This window comes from Carica papaya, chromosome 6 (assembly GCF_054855325.1).
Source record: "Carica papaya isolate Zhongbai chromosome 6, ASM5485532v1, whole genome shotgun sequence".
Classification (NCBI taxonomy): Eukaryota; Viridiplantae; Streptophyta; class Magnoliopsida; order Brassicales; family Caricaceae; genus Carica; species Carica papaya.
This window is the reverse complement of record NC_142314.1, coordinates 18,150,824-18,165,717: the sequence shown is the minus strand read 5'-3', so window position 1 is coordinate 18,165,717 and position 14,894 is coordinate 18,150,824. Positions and strand designations below refer to the sequence as shown.

The 14,894-nt window shown below is 35.9% G+C and overlaps 1 protein-coding gene across 2 annotated transcripts in view; it reads left to right on the top strand.

Annotated features, from left to right (window-relative positions):
* The first annotated feature begins 4,260 nt into the window (after window positions 1-4,260).
* Window positions 4,261-14,894, top strand: part of PRP40C (pre-mRNA-processing protein 40C) — a 34,601-nt gene continuing 23,967 nt past the window's right edge. For both annotated transcript variants that reach the window (XM_088206395.1, XM_088206396.1), the window contains exons 1-3: window positions 4,261-5,040; window positions 5,633-6,260; window positions 6,380-6,543. In XM_088206395.1, coding sequence (XP_088062521.1) covers window positions 4,780-5,040; window positions 5,633-6,260; window positions 6,380-6,543 — 1,053 coding nt within the window. In that variant the 5' untranslated portion in view covers window positions 4,261-4,779. The remainder of the gene's footprint in view (window positions 5,041-5,632; window positions 6,261-6,379; window positions 6,544-14,894) is intronic.

Here is a 14,894-nt window from a genome sequence, read left to right as displayed (position 1 = left end):
GAACGGCCCAGATCCGTTCCCGCGCGCATGGACAGCCCAGATCAAAAGTGCGCATGGATGGCCCAGATCTTACGCGTGCAGACGACCCAGATTTGATCATGCACGGACGGCCTAGATCGCATCGCGATGGACGGTCCAGATTTATTTTTAATTTAATCACGATCGGACGATTCAGATTAAATCATGATGGACGGCTCAGATTAAAAGGGAAAGGTTATAAATAATCGCATCCACATCCAACCCCAAACCCTAGCCGCCAGAACCCTCGTCGGAGAAGACGACCCAGCCACCGGAGGAACCGGCCGCGGCCACCCGCCGCAGCATCGGAGGATTTTCCAGCCGCCAAACAAGGTAAAATTTCTCTCATTGGCTCGTTTTTCGATGCTGAACCTCCATGTGGCCAAATCGGAGCAAAACCACCGGTCAATTGGTCGGAAAACACTGCCGAAGTAGAGCGGCGCTGCCGCGGGTTTTCTCAATTTTTGCCTCCGATAAGGCCCTTCCCAGTTCCCGTTCGATGTAATTTTTATACCACTGTGACCACCATCCTTTTCTCTACAGGTTGACCGGAGCAAAACACCAAATTGCAACTCGCACTGGAGGAGCCGCCGCACTCGAGAGCTTCACCACCGGTAAGTCTCAGTTTTCTGAAATTTTTTGGCCCATTGAGGGCCCTAGGGGTGTTTTATCACAGGAATCAAGTAAGGAAAAATTCAGCCGGAAACGGCTAACTCGAGGCGGATCACCGTCGTTGGCGGCGGTGCCGTCGCCGAAGCACGGCGGAGCCGCCATGTCGGAATTCCAAAATTGGCCGAAAGGGCCCTGGGTCTGATTTAGGGTTTTTTTTGAGGACATGTGCAGGTACCGGAAGTGTGTTTCAGTTTCCCAAAAAAAATTCAAGGAATCTAGGGACTGCCCGTAAACGTACTGAGAACCCGATTTTAGACTCCGAAACAAGTAAGGATTTCTCACCCTATTTTCTATTACGACATTAAAGCTTAATAAATGATAAAATGGTACGTTATGAATTAATAGATATGTATAATTAATTAAGGTTGCTAATGGAGCCCGAATCTGATGTATTTTTTCGTCAGGTGTTGTTTGATTTATTTTACAGTTCTGAATGCAGTATGGTGCCTGATGTGTTTATTATATGATTTTGTATGCATGAATCACGGTTTCATTTATTATGGTTTGAATCATTGTGAACCCGATGTTGTGTTGCCTTATTTGGTGTCCATTACTAGTTTACGTGTTTATGTTTGATTGGATAATTGAGATTAAGAAACATGGGAACAAGTATGTGAATTGATAAATAGATAATGTCGACAACCTAACTAGATATCCTGGGAGATGGTGAACGGACCGGGTCCATAGGGAACCCTACTGGGAATGTAGTCTCTCATATCGGACGGGGTGTGGAGACTTTATGTATTTTGGTGTCCATACTGGACGGGGTATGGAGATGACTCGTTTCACCCTCATACCGGACGGGGTATGGGGACGACCCTAGAATTAAGTTATTAATGTGAATGGTTCACGTATACTGAGGACCCCCTATGGATCCCCATGGATACTAGTAAGTTGATAAAAGAGGAAATTTGTTGCCTGATGATTGAAATACAAAAGCATGATATGTGTTATGTTACAGAGTGTCCATGATCTTTTGATGTTTATGATGTTATTGTTTATCATAAGTTGTTTTCATGAATCTCACTGAAGTAAGTGGACAGTAAAGGTTTTTATTATTGATAAATGAGTTTGTTATAAATTATACTCAATTGGTCGTTTTTTTGTTTTCCACCAATCTTTACTTCAGTGATAGTGAGATAGTGTGATGTTTTTACTGTGCTAGTGTAGCTCATTCCTTACTTAACCATTTCAGATTAGGACGACTTAGTTCCCAGCCTGTTCTGCAGGAAGATGGCGAGTAGAAGTCTAATAATTTATTAGTTTTCCTTATAGTATTCATTCATAGTATTTCCCTTAGTTAGTTTATTCTTTCGTACATTTAATTCGTTTTGGTTATTGTGTAAGGGATGTTAATCATAATCTATTTTATTTCGCTTCCGCACTTAGAATAAATTTATACATTTCTTTTTAATTTCCGGGGCCGTTACACCGGCGGCTGGACTGTCTTCTCCGGCGATGGGCTCTGGTGGCTAGAGTTAGGATTTGAGTGCGGATGGAGTTATTTATACCCATCGTTTTTAATCTGAACCGTCCGATCGCGATTTAATAGAGAGTGAATTTGGACCGTTCATCGCGATTCAATTTGAACCGTCCGTGCGTGTTTTTGATCTGGGCCGTCCGTGCGCGCGGGAATGGATCTCAACTATTCGATTGCGCGCACGCAGATCGCCCTCGTGGCTCCCCCTGCGTGGCCTCTCGTGTCAGCGTCTCTGCCACCTGGCGCGTCCTGGTTGGTCGGGGCTGCGGACCGGGCAACTGACGTGGTGTAACTTTTTTAAATTGTATTTTGTCCCCCGTTTTCTGATTTTTCTTTCAAAAATATCTCCAGAATCCAAATTTTCATCCATTTTCCCCATAATTATTTTCAATTAAATTCTCAATTATTTTTTTCACCATTTTTATTATTATTATTATTACTATTATTTTCATTTAATCAAATTAAAATAAATTAAATTAAATTCAATTCAATTAATACATATTTATATTTATATAGAAATAATAAAAATAAAATAAAATAATAATAATAAAAATAATTTGTTACAACTATTCTACCAACTTCTTATAAAATAAAAGTCTTTTATTGAAAACTATTTTAACAATCATTTTTTGAAATCATAGTAAAAACTATAACAACACTAAATTTATCAAAAAAATAGCTTTACAAATATTATTATTTTTAGAAAGTAAATTTTTTTGTATTTGATAAAAATATCGGTTGAAATTGAAATAACAAAAAAAATTGCTATAAGAAAAATTGTTTTGTATTTGGTAAAAATAAACGTAAATATTCAAATAATATAAAATTAATTAAAAAATAGATTAAATTCAGATATTATTTTTAAATTAATATTAAAAAAATTAATTAATAACTTTGATATGCATTCTGTCAAACAAAATTCAATTAGACATCATTTGATACTTTTAATTTGATCAATTTATTAAATATCATATCAAAATCATTATGTACATAGAAATTATGTACATATCACGCTTCAAATATGTAACTCATTATTATATATGAATATCTCTATATATAATACATTAATACATACAATAACACACATACAAATATCTATATTATATAATATATAGAAATCATTATATATTAAAAAATAACTTTGCTCAAACACAATCTCAGCCCAAATTAGTTTACAAACCGGACCCAAATCTAATTCAAACTCAATTTAGCCTTTTACTAAATCTTGGATCACTAACCGAAGCTTAGCCCAAACTTCTACTTGCAAAACGTCACCGTTTTAAACGAGGGTCCATTTTCTCTCTTCGTCTTCTTTCAGCTCCACCATGAGTTGTCAGGAGGTCTTTTTAGGGTTTTTGTTGTTTTTTCTTTCAAAAATTTTATGTCCCGATTGAATGAGTTTATTAATGTTAATTACGTTAGAATATGTGTAAAATTTATTACTATTTAAATTTAATTATATTTAAATAATAATTTATTAAATATTGATAGTTATTTTTATTTAAATTGATAAAATAATATAATTATATATTTAAATAAATTTTTTATTTTATGTATAGCATAACTAAAAAAATAAAAAAGAGTATAATATCAAATATAAAAATATATAAATATATAATTAAAGATATATATAATTAAATATATTATATATAATTAAAATATTATATTATGTATAATATATAAGTAAAAAATATATTTATATATGATAAAAAATATATAAATATATATAATCGATATAATTAAATATATTATATATAAAATTAAAAATATAAATATATGAATTTAATTAAATATATAAAATATATAATTAAATATATATATAATATTTTAAAAAAAAGAATATAAAAAAAATATCAAGTAGAAAAAATTTAAAAAAAATATTATAAATAATAAAAAATATTAAAAATATAAAAAAAAAATTATCAAACTATGGTAAAATTATTAAATTAATGATTTAAAAAAATAAAAAAAAATTATGATTTTAAAAATTATAACTTAACATTAAAAAATTATATTATATATTTAAAAATATAAATAAATAAAAATAAAATTATGAAAAAAATTATATCATAATCATGATACAAGCAAGACCTTAAAACATAGAGAAACGCAGAAACAGGGAGCCATCGTAGCTAGCAGGTTAAAAAGTGAAGAAACGCGAAGAAAGCCCTATTTCTATTTCTAAGTTCCCGGCCGACAGAAATGGAGAGGATCGTGATTATTTGAGCGAAGTTTCTCGGCTCTGAAAGAGAGGCGGCGTGAAGCGAAGGAGAATTAGATAAGGAACCAGGGAAGCAGCAGGAAACTAGGAAAGCCTTTTACGTGGTGCTGACAGAGCTCGACTTCAGCTATTGAAAAGGGGGTTTGGTGAAGAAGGAAAGAGGTTGCGGCTGACAGTGGTTAAAGAGGGGGAAGGGGAAAAGAAAAAAGGAAGTGGGAAAAACAGAGAGAGGAGAGGGCGGGGAGAGAGCAGAGGAAGTCTGTGGGAAGGTAGAGAGAAAGTAAAAGAAGAGAGGAACGCAAAAGCGAAAAGGAAGAGAGGCGATAATTTAGTTATACGATGCTTTTCTTGTGAATTTTAATTGTTGATACGTGATCCTGTTTCTATCATGTTCCAGCCTGTTACTCCAAATCATTTGCAAGGGGTACAGACTACTCAACCGTCAACTGTAGCATCCTTGCAGCCTCCAGTTCCTGGGCAGTCTGCGCATCCCAGCTCCTTGGTAGTTCCAAAACCTTCTGTGCCTGGAACAGCTGCGCCAGTGATGCCGTCTTTTGTACCTGTAGCAGAAGCAATCTTGTCAAATGCTCCAAAATTTTCATTTAATGGGAATTCTCAGTTGATGAAGAACAGTCAGTTGTCTAAAACTGTATGTTACCATCTTGATTTTTTCTATGCTGATAAGAAAAATACAAGTCCTAACCCAGCTTGTTTCTATCTAATTGAGTCCTGGACAGGCAATCTATGGTTTCTTAGATTGATTGATACTGGATGTGAAATTATAAGGTTTAGCATTTAATTCTACATGTGGATGTTCATTACATGTGAAACTTTATCTAGGAAGTGAGAACAGTTAAATGTTTTTAACTTGATGTTCTTCTGCGTGCTTTAACACAAGAATTGAGTAGAGAATTGAATAGAGTAGAAAAGTTTCAGTCTTAAATGAAAAGATATGCAACTTACTCTAATAGGCACCATGTAGCATTTATTTAACATGTAATGAGTAGGAACTAGGACCAAATGCCATTGTTTCTTCATGTGGCTTCCATAAAAAACTGTTTTCTTAAAGCCATATTGGGAGTTAAGGCCTTTACATTTATATACTTCTGCCTTGTCTTTTCCCATTTTATTTTGCCTTATTATTGTCTTTTTCATATATTCATGAATGAGTGAACTGTGATTTGCATGCTCATGTGTTATCTTCTAAAATCTTTTTGTTTCGGTCTCATCTTTGGTTGCAGGAAAATTCAGTTGCTGTTGCTCAAACTATTATTCCACCATCTGCTTCGACAGTTCCCCAGTCGGTTCCATCATCCGTTCATCCTTCAGGTTCCTCAACAAGTGTGCCATCAAACTCCGGCCTTGGTCTCACAACTCCACATCTACTATCTACCACATCTTTTCCTAGGCCTCCTGGATTGTCTGGAACTCCTTCGACACCTGGTCCCCCTGGATTGGTCCCCTCACAAGTGACTGCATTGTCTCTTACTGATGGTTCCACTTCTTCAATCCCGAGACCTCCTATGCCAACAGTCCCTGCTTCGGCAAATCCAGCTGTTCAGCAACAAATCTACCCTGCTTATCCTTCTTTGCCTGCTATGGCTGATTCGCCCCAAGGAATTTGGTTGCAACCAGCTCAGATAGGTGGCATCCCTTGCCCACCTTTTTGGCCACATCCTGCTGTTTATCCAGGACCTTATCCTTTACCAGCACTTGGCTCGAATCTTCCTTCTGCTCCCTTATCTTATTCTCAACCTGTTGGTGTTACTTCTTTGGGAACTGCGGGCGCAAGTCCAGCATCTGCTGCTACATCAGATCATCAATTGGCTGGGATCCTCAGATTGCAGACAGACTCACTCCCAGGAATTGGTATGCTCAGGGTTTCATGCTAGATTACTGATCAGCTAACAATGTAAGAGCTGTTTAACTTCAATCGCTATTACATGAAGTTAATATTTTCTTCATCAATATCACATGGTAATTTGCAGATAATAGGAAACCTGCTCAAGATGTTGGCAATAAGGATGGTTCTGCTGTAGGCGAACAATTAGATGCTTGGACTGCCCACAAGACTGAAAGTGGAATTGTCTACTACTATAATGCCTTGACAGGACAATCAACATACGAAAAACCACCTGATTTTAAGGGAGAGGTATTTATTATTACTATTTTACTTTTCTAGTTATTGATTTTGTGATAGCGTAATCTACAACTCTCATGTATAGCTGGAGAAGCCTTTTCACCATCTGTGTGGATCCTTTTTCTGAAACTTATAATCAGAGCACTCTTGGACTACTTATCTTATAAAGGTGTCATATAAAGAAATCCTTTACAATAAAAAAGCTAACTCCAAATCCAGGAAATGAAAATAAGATGTCATAGATCTTATTTTCTTACTAAGCATGGAACACCTAGTTTAGATTGGCCACTTTTTGAAGTGTGCCTGACTTATAGCACTATCAGTAAAATCAATTATGTAGATCTGATTTCTTTAGGTACATCTTCTTAGGGGGGAATTGAGACCTTCATGGTAGAAGACTATGAAGCTATTGGGTTGCTTCATCACTTTGTCTTAATCAGTATTCCTTTTTTTGATTATCTCTTGAATGTTTCTGGTCTTGTTTTGATTTTTCTTGGGACCTAGTAGTTTCTTAACTTGTCTGTTTCTCCTTTTCAAGACTTGGAATCTAGAGAATCCTCAGTTAAGGGCAAAATTTTTACTCCATGTTTAGATTGAAATGAATGACAGCAAGGGAAAGGAAAGAAAAAGAAGAGATGCTCATCCTTCTTTTTTACTTGCTTGGATAAAAAAAACAATTACTAAAGGAAATGAAGGATGACGAGGGTCCTTCTCTTTCTTGTTTTTCTTGTAAAAGATAACAATTAGTTTCCCATTTCTCCAAATTGGGTGGAAAATAAGGGGAAATGAAAGTGCTCAAAAACTTCAAAAGTAAATTTTCCATTTTCATTCTATTATTGAGAGGAATAATTGATTATTTTCTGATAAGTAATTTATTTATTTATTTATAAAGCTGAACCAAATAAAATACTTAATAAATCCTCCGTTTTTCTTTAATTTTTAGAATTTTAGTAACTGAGACAAGGGAAACATTTTTCTTTTCTTTTCGTTTCATTAAAAAATCACTCTTTCTTTTGTTCTTGTCTTTTCTTTTCAATCCTTGGTTGATTTTTAGCCAAACATACTCTTAAGATCTCCGTTGAAGAAGGTGACAGCTTTTTTAACCTAAGATAACTATATTTACCATAGAAAAGGAATTCAGACTTTCATGGCAAGAGAGGGAGTGGTGATTGGTAGGCAAGACTAGACATTTGGGAAATGAAGACAAATCTTCTGCAATCTTGGCGGGAACCAGGCAAGCACTTTCTAGCAGAAGTGAAGGGGAAACTTTGGAGTTTCTTTGTGGAATCAACGACAATTCTGGGGTAATTTTTATCTTTGAGGTGTCAAAACCGCTGGTTGGCAGGCAATTGGATCAGGTTGTTGAGACTTGGCCTTCTTTTGATTGCAGAAAAACTAGCACCAAAAGAGTAGGAGGCCTTTTAGGGAATTCCATTGATGGGCGATAGGTCATATACTGTAGGATTAATGGAGGAGGAGATGGTAATCCAAAAGGTAACCACATTGTGCGGAATGAGAAGTGATACTGCATTACTCTAATTCTATTTTAAAAAATGCAGGAGTTAAGCCTAGGAATCGGTTTTGGATTAATAAGGAACATCTTTCTTTGGACAATTTTGTAATGAGAGATTCGAAGTTGCTGGGTAAGAAATTCTGTTTAATTGTGGTTGGTTAGAATGGTTCTAGGGAAGTTTATTGGGTCTAGAAGGCTAAAAGCTCAAGGAAATTAACATGTAGGAATTTCTATATTTGATAGAATCGAGTCGGGCAATCAAAAGAGGGCCTTGGCCCCAAAAAAGAGATGTATTCAGACTTCTGCAGCAGGTAGCTAAAAGTGTGCTCATGCTGAAAGAATCCCAAGCATAAGAAAGGCTATAAAGAGCACTAGGGAGACAATTGAACTCTAATAAATTGTTATTGCTGCAAGGGAAGCAGATATTGCAGGATGACTTTAGAATTTGTGCCAAAAGGCCTATTGGTAATTTATACCTTAAAGAGAAACCAAAGTTGTTGGTAGGTAGGAGGAGGATGTTTTCTTACAAGAGCATTCTCCTTTTCAAAATCGTGGGGTGGTGTGATCTTGGATGATAAGGGTACAATAGGAGAGGATAAGTCCCCTTTTCAAAAGAGTGGGTTGAAGTAAAAGTGGATGATAAGGGTCTGTCTGGAGAGAGATGAGTCTATGCATCCTTATTTTGAAGAATATTTTGATGACTCTCTTCTTCCCCTAATTTGAACTGGAGGAAAAAGGAAGACGCCATTATGTTTGATTTTGCAATGGAGGATTGATCGGCTAGCAAACAAGTGGAAGAGGAGGTCAAGAAGAGATGTAGAAAGATATCGAGGGTTTTAATGAGATGCCCTAGGTGGTGTTGGAATTCTCTTAATTGATCCATGCTTGTGGATGAAGAGGATGGTATGATTGCGAGTGTAATAACAAGGTGTATCATCTTCAATCTTCATCATGAAGATTATAAGTTGGAAAGTTAAGTGATTAGTAAATGCCCTTAAGAGAAAGAAGATTAAGGAGGTAATTTCTAAGGTAGGTTGGGATGCTCAAAGAAACTAAGAGGAAGACTGCTTGTGCTTTACATTTTCATAGTTTTTAGATTCTAGATCTAAATGGTGGTTCTTGAGCCGATGTTGTGCGGTCTTTGGGGCCAATTTTGTGATGTGAGTACTAGGATAGTTTCTTTTTGTTGAGTCCATGAGGGTGTATTTTCTCTATAGGTTCTCTTGCTTCTAGAGGGAAATTAGGCAGTCGTTTACTTGCATTTATAATCTTACTCGCGTGGTCTCCACTCTTCTCTTTCAAAGGAGCTCTCTTTTTTCTTTTTCTTTTCCCTCTTAAATGTTGGGATTATTTAGCTAGTCTTCTAGTGTTTAGTGATTCAATATATGCCAGAACTTGTTGGAGAAGTTAGGTTGTTAACAAGTTATTGTCGAATGAGGGGTTTCAATAATTTATTAAAGATCTAAGCTTGTGGATTCCTCACTCAAATGCTCAATTACCTGGTCAGGTAGTGGGGGTAGAGTTGTTTCTTATCTGTTGTCTAATTGTTGGGAGGATAATGTCCTCGATTTGTGCAATAGGTTCTTGCTTGCCTATTCAAAGAATTGCATGAGGCAGGATCTTTTGTGAAATTCTTAAATTCTTCTTTCTTCATTTTAATCGTTAATGTGGCGGGGGCAACTAATATTAAGGACTTCTGTCCTATCAGCCTACTTGGGAGTGTTTACAAGCTCATCGTAGAGGTGTTAGCTAGAAAAATGACTAGGTGGCAGTCTTGTGCTCTTACGAGTTTGGGGAGGGTGGACAAAAAAGGGTATGGCTTAGGTATGTGGAGGAAAATCAAGATGGGTTGGTCTGGTTTTGCAGAAAACCTGTGGTGGAAAGTGGGGAGAGATAATGTTTCTACTTTTTGACATGATCAGTGGTTGAAGGGTGGGTGTCTTAAAGGATGTTTTCCCAAAATCTATGCAATAACACAATCCAAAAATATGTTGGTGGAAGAAGCTTATGAGCAAAATAACGACAGATGTATTTGGTCCGTCAATGTGTGCAGAAATCTGAATGATTAGGAAGTGGAGGAATATGTTAAATTGTTAAAGAACATTTCTGAATTTCAACCCTGTAGTGATCCGGATCAAGTGCTGTGGAAGGGGTGCAACAATGGTGAGTTTTCAGTGAACTCTTATTGCAACAAGTTGATAGGTCACACAAAGAGTAGCTCCAGATTTCCAAACAACTTAATCTGGAAAAATGCTGCGCCTCCGAGGATAACTTTCTTTGCTTGGGAGGCATGTAGGGAATGCATTTTGACTTTGGATAAGCTGAAGGTTAGGGGATGTATCTTGGTGAATGGTTGCTTTATGTGCTTGGAAAATGAGGAAAACTGTCGCCACCTTCTACTTGGGTGTCCTATTGCCTATGACCTCTGGTGCTTGGTGTATGGCTTGGTAGGAATTTGCTGGATACAGGCTGATTCGGTTGAGGAGGAGATTTGGGCTTGGGGTGGGGCTGGTTTGAAGACTAAAATCGCGAGACTCATTCCCTTATCTGTTTTTTGGGTTATTTGGAAGGAAGGGAATTCTAAAGCGTTTGGGGGGACTGTGAATAATATTAGTAGATTTAGAGAGAGATGGTTTAAATACTTTGGTTGTCTTGTATTGGGGCATGATATAATTAAGGTTGAGGATTTTGGGGATATCATTGACTCATTAACAAATCTGTAAATTTTTTGTAAAGGGGCGGTACCCCTCTTATTTGGTACCTTGCTAATACAAATTTATACTTTTTATTTTAAAAAAAAAATGACAAAGGTGATGGGTGCAGTAGTTGGTTAATGTAGACATGCATTCATGGAAGGAGGAAAATTATGGATGCAGTTCGGGTGGTCAATAAGGTGGTGGATGATATGATATTTAGGAATAAAGAAGAAATCTTTTGCAAACTTGATATGGAGAAAGCCTATGATCATGTCACTTGAAGATTCATTGAGTACATAGTGAAGAGATTGGACTTTGGAGATAAATAGTGCAAGTGGATCAACTCTTGCATCACCATTACATCTTTTGCGGTTATGGTGAATGGGAGTCCATCTTCCTTTTTCAAGGCATCCAGAGGCTTTAGATAAAGATATCCACTATCTCTGAATTGGTGAATTAGTGTTATGTAAAGTGGATGAAGATGCATTATTCAATCTTAAATGCATCTTATTGTGTTTCCAAGTGATTTTTGGCCTTAATATTAACAGTGGCCAAGTCTGAATCGGTGAGGTTAGGAGATGAGAGTGATGCTACTAGCTTGGCAAGAGTCTTGGGATGCAAAAGGGTTGAGTTGTCGATTAAATGCCTGGGGATGTCTTTAGGAGGGAATACAAAACTGTGTGGACGTGGGACCCTGTGGTGGTAAGATTTGAGAGGAGACTGGCAAGGTGGAAGAAAAATTTACCATCTAAAGGTGCGCGACTGACTTTCATTAAAAGCACGCTGACCAACTTCCCTGTTTATTTTATGTGCCCTATGACTATCCCAGTGAGTGTTGGCAAGAGGTTGAAAGTAATCCAGTTTAGATTCTTATGGGACTCTGAGGAGAAAAGAAAATATCATTTGGTGGCTTGGGAAGAGGTCAAAAGACCATTATATCAGGGCAGCTTAGGTTTGAGATCTGGTGTTAAGATGTATAGGTCAAGTGGACTTGGCGGTTTGTGAAAGAAAATGACACTCTATGGAGGAAGATGATTGAGACGAAGTTTGGGGCTGTGGATAAAGAATGGTATTAGAGAGTTTTAACAAGACTGCATGGGAGTGTGAGAAAAAATAGAAGGGAAAAATATACAACAATGCATCCGGTGGAAAGTCGACAATAGGGTGAGAACAAGTTTTTGGAAGGACTTTTGGTGCACCGGTGGGGAGGAGAGGAGGAGGAGTGCTTAGCGATTGCATGGTGCAAGGACATCTTGTCCATGAGGCATTTAGAGGTATTTGGGGGGGAGTGGCATGTGCAGGTAATAAGAAATCTCAACGACTGGGAAATAAATGAATATGAAACTCTCATGAGTTCACTATCCTTTGCATGTCTGAATGGGAGCGATTACCGACCAGTTTGGAGCCTCAACGCTGTAGGGATGTTCATGATTAAGTCTTTCTATAATTGCTTATTCAAGAATGATATTGTAGAGACTAAGTTTCCTTTCTGGAAAATCTGGAAGGTGAATGCTCCTTCTACAGTTGCTTTCTTTGCTTGGGAAGTAGGGCACGTATGTATCCTTACTATTTACAAGTTGATGAGAAGAGACAAGATTATAGTGAATGGTTGTTACTTATGTAGGAGGGTCTTCCCTTTGTAATCATATTTTACTTAGATGTCCACGCGCATACAATCTTTGGACCATGACTTATGGGTTTCTGAGAATTAGTTGGGAAATAACTAGCATGGTAAGAAATGAGATTTGGGTCTGGGAAGGTATTAGTGGAGTGGAGGGAAAGAGGCATGTGAGCCCCATTCCCTCTACTATTTTTTGGATTGTGTGGGAAGATAAAAACAAGAGGGCTTTTGAGGTGGGTAGAAGATGATCTAAATAGGTTAGCGTTAGATAGCTCCAAATCCTGGTTTTTTTGGTTATGGGTCAACTTCTATATTCTATGGAGGATTTTGTAGACTTTATTGACATACTGATTGACATGTAAATGTTTGTGTATATTCTATACTATACACTTAATATTTCAAAAAAATATGGGTCGGCACCGGCATGGTGCAAATTAATGATATATACCATATTTTATTTTTTTTAAAAAGTTCTCCTTTGCCTAATATCTGTTCACTTTTGGTTCCTTTTGAAATCTAGTCTTTTAAGGTGGGAAATCACTTTTTGATCTTTTTGAGTCTAGTCTTTTATGGTGAGGCGTTGACTTTTGTTTTGAGAATACATTGGGTGTTTCAAGGATATGTGGACTTCCTTGAGAACCTTAGGCACTGGTAGGGAGAAAGGTAGATTGTTGGGTGAGAAGAATTTCAAGTTTGTGAAGAAGCTTCTACTCATCAAGGCTGAGTTGAAAGACTAGAATAAGGTTGTCTTTCGGGAGTGAGGACAAGTTAAGACTCTAAATCAGTTATTCCTTCTTGATACAATGTCTTCCAGTAGTTCTCTTCGGGATCAATTTGACATTATTGTGATAGCTGACACTGACTCACAAAAGGCTCATATCCTGAGGTTCCTTTCCACTCCTTTCTAGTGATATATGTTGTTATATTAAAAAAAAACAATTCTGTGCTACCTTTGTGATTGCATGTCAAGGACCAAGGCAGATTTTGTTGGCTGTTCTGGCACATGATTGGACATTTTTTGTTATTCGTTTCATGGGACTGACAATACAAAAATGGTGTTAGACAGTTGTTAACCCAGCCAAAACTATGGGATCTCATGGACAATGCAAACGAAAAATCTGCTTCTCACCTGAGGGACTCTCTTTTTTTTGCTCCCACTTTTCCATCCTCTATTCAATCTAGACATGACCCTTTTACCTACTGTGGTCTTTGTGATCCAGCCTGCCAAGTTATCTAGTCATTCTGCCCGTCCAGATGTGGCCTGTCTATGTTGTTCGCCAGTTCTGCTGCTCAGGCTGATTGGCAATTTGCCTAGTCTGTGCTGCTTGATAATTATGCTAGTTATGTTTTAATTTAGTTAATTATATAATTTATTAAATAATCAATTCAGTTAATTAACAATTAATTAATTTATTTAGTCGAGTAAGTAAATATCTTTTACTTTTAACAACTAGGCTTAGCCTAAATAGTTACTTGTCACCATAATTTCTAATCTCTTATTTTTCTAATTTCTAATTTCTAATGTCTAATTTCTAATTTCTAAACCCATTTACTAAAGCCAAAAAAAAGGAAAATTCTAAACTTGTTTTGGATTATTATAGAATTGTTAATAATTTAATAAAAAATAAGTCCTAATCTCTTTTATGAATCCACAGTTTTTCTGTGAATTGAAATTTTAATTAAATATCAATAATTATATTTGAGCAAACTTTATTATTTAAATTCTGCGCTCTATGTTTTATCAATTATTCAACCTTAAAAGATGATGGGAACAATATCAAAACTATGTGACTTAGTTATTAAAAATTACAAATTGTCATTTAGTTACTGATAATAATGGAATACTTAAATAAATTGTATATGCAGTCTTCAACAAAGTATCCGTTTGGCTTACTTGGTAATTGTACTGTGAGCTATTAAAAGTGCTTAGAGTTTGTTTGGCTGGTTGGTGCTTGTGTTGAGCTGGTAAAAGTGTTTTCAAAATAATTTTCAATAAAAACAGGTTTTTAGGTGAAAATAGTGTAGTGCTTGGTAAAATTTGCTATAAAAGTGCTTTCAATATAAAATCTGGGGTTATATTTAATTAATTATGTTATAAAATTAATAATATATTTTGAAATAATAAAAAATTACATAACAATAGAAATTAATTATTATAAATATCTAATAACAATATCTTAACTATTTTTCTTTGAAATAAATATCTTAACTATATAATTAATTCAAAATTATTATTATTATTATTATTATTATTTAATTTTAGGACAAGTATTCTTTTAATGAAATTATAATAATGAATTAATATTATATGAAGCATAAACTTAATAAATGTAATCATTAAAAATATTATTTACCTGCTATAGCACAAGCCATTTCTAAGAAGTATCTATTTCGAGCTTTTGATTTCATTTTATCAAGAACTGAAAATAGTTTCTGCTTTTAGCTAAAAGTGTTCGTGTTTTTAGTCTTGACCATGCTTTTATTTTTTGATCCCAAAAATGAAAGTAGAAGTCAGACCAAACATACTCTTAAA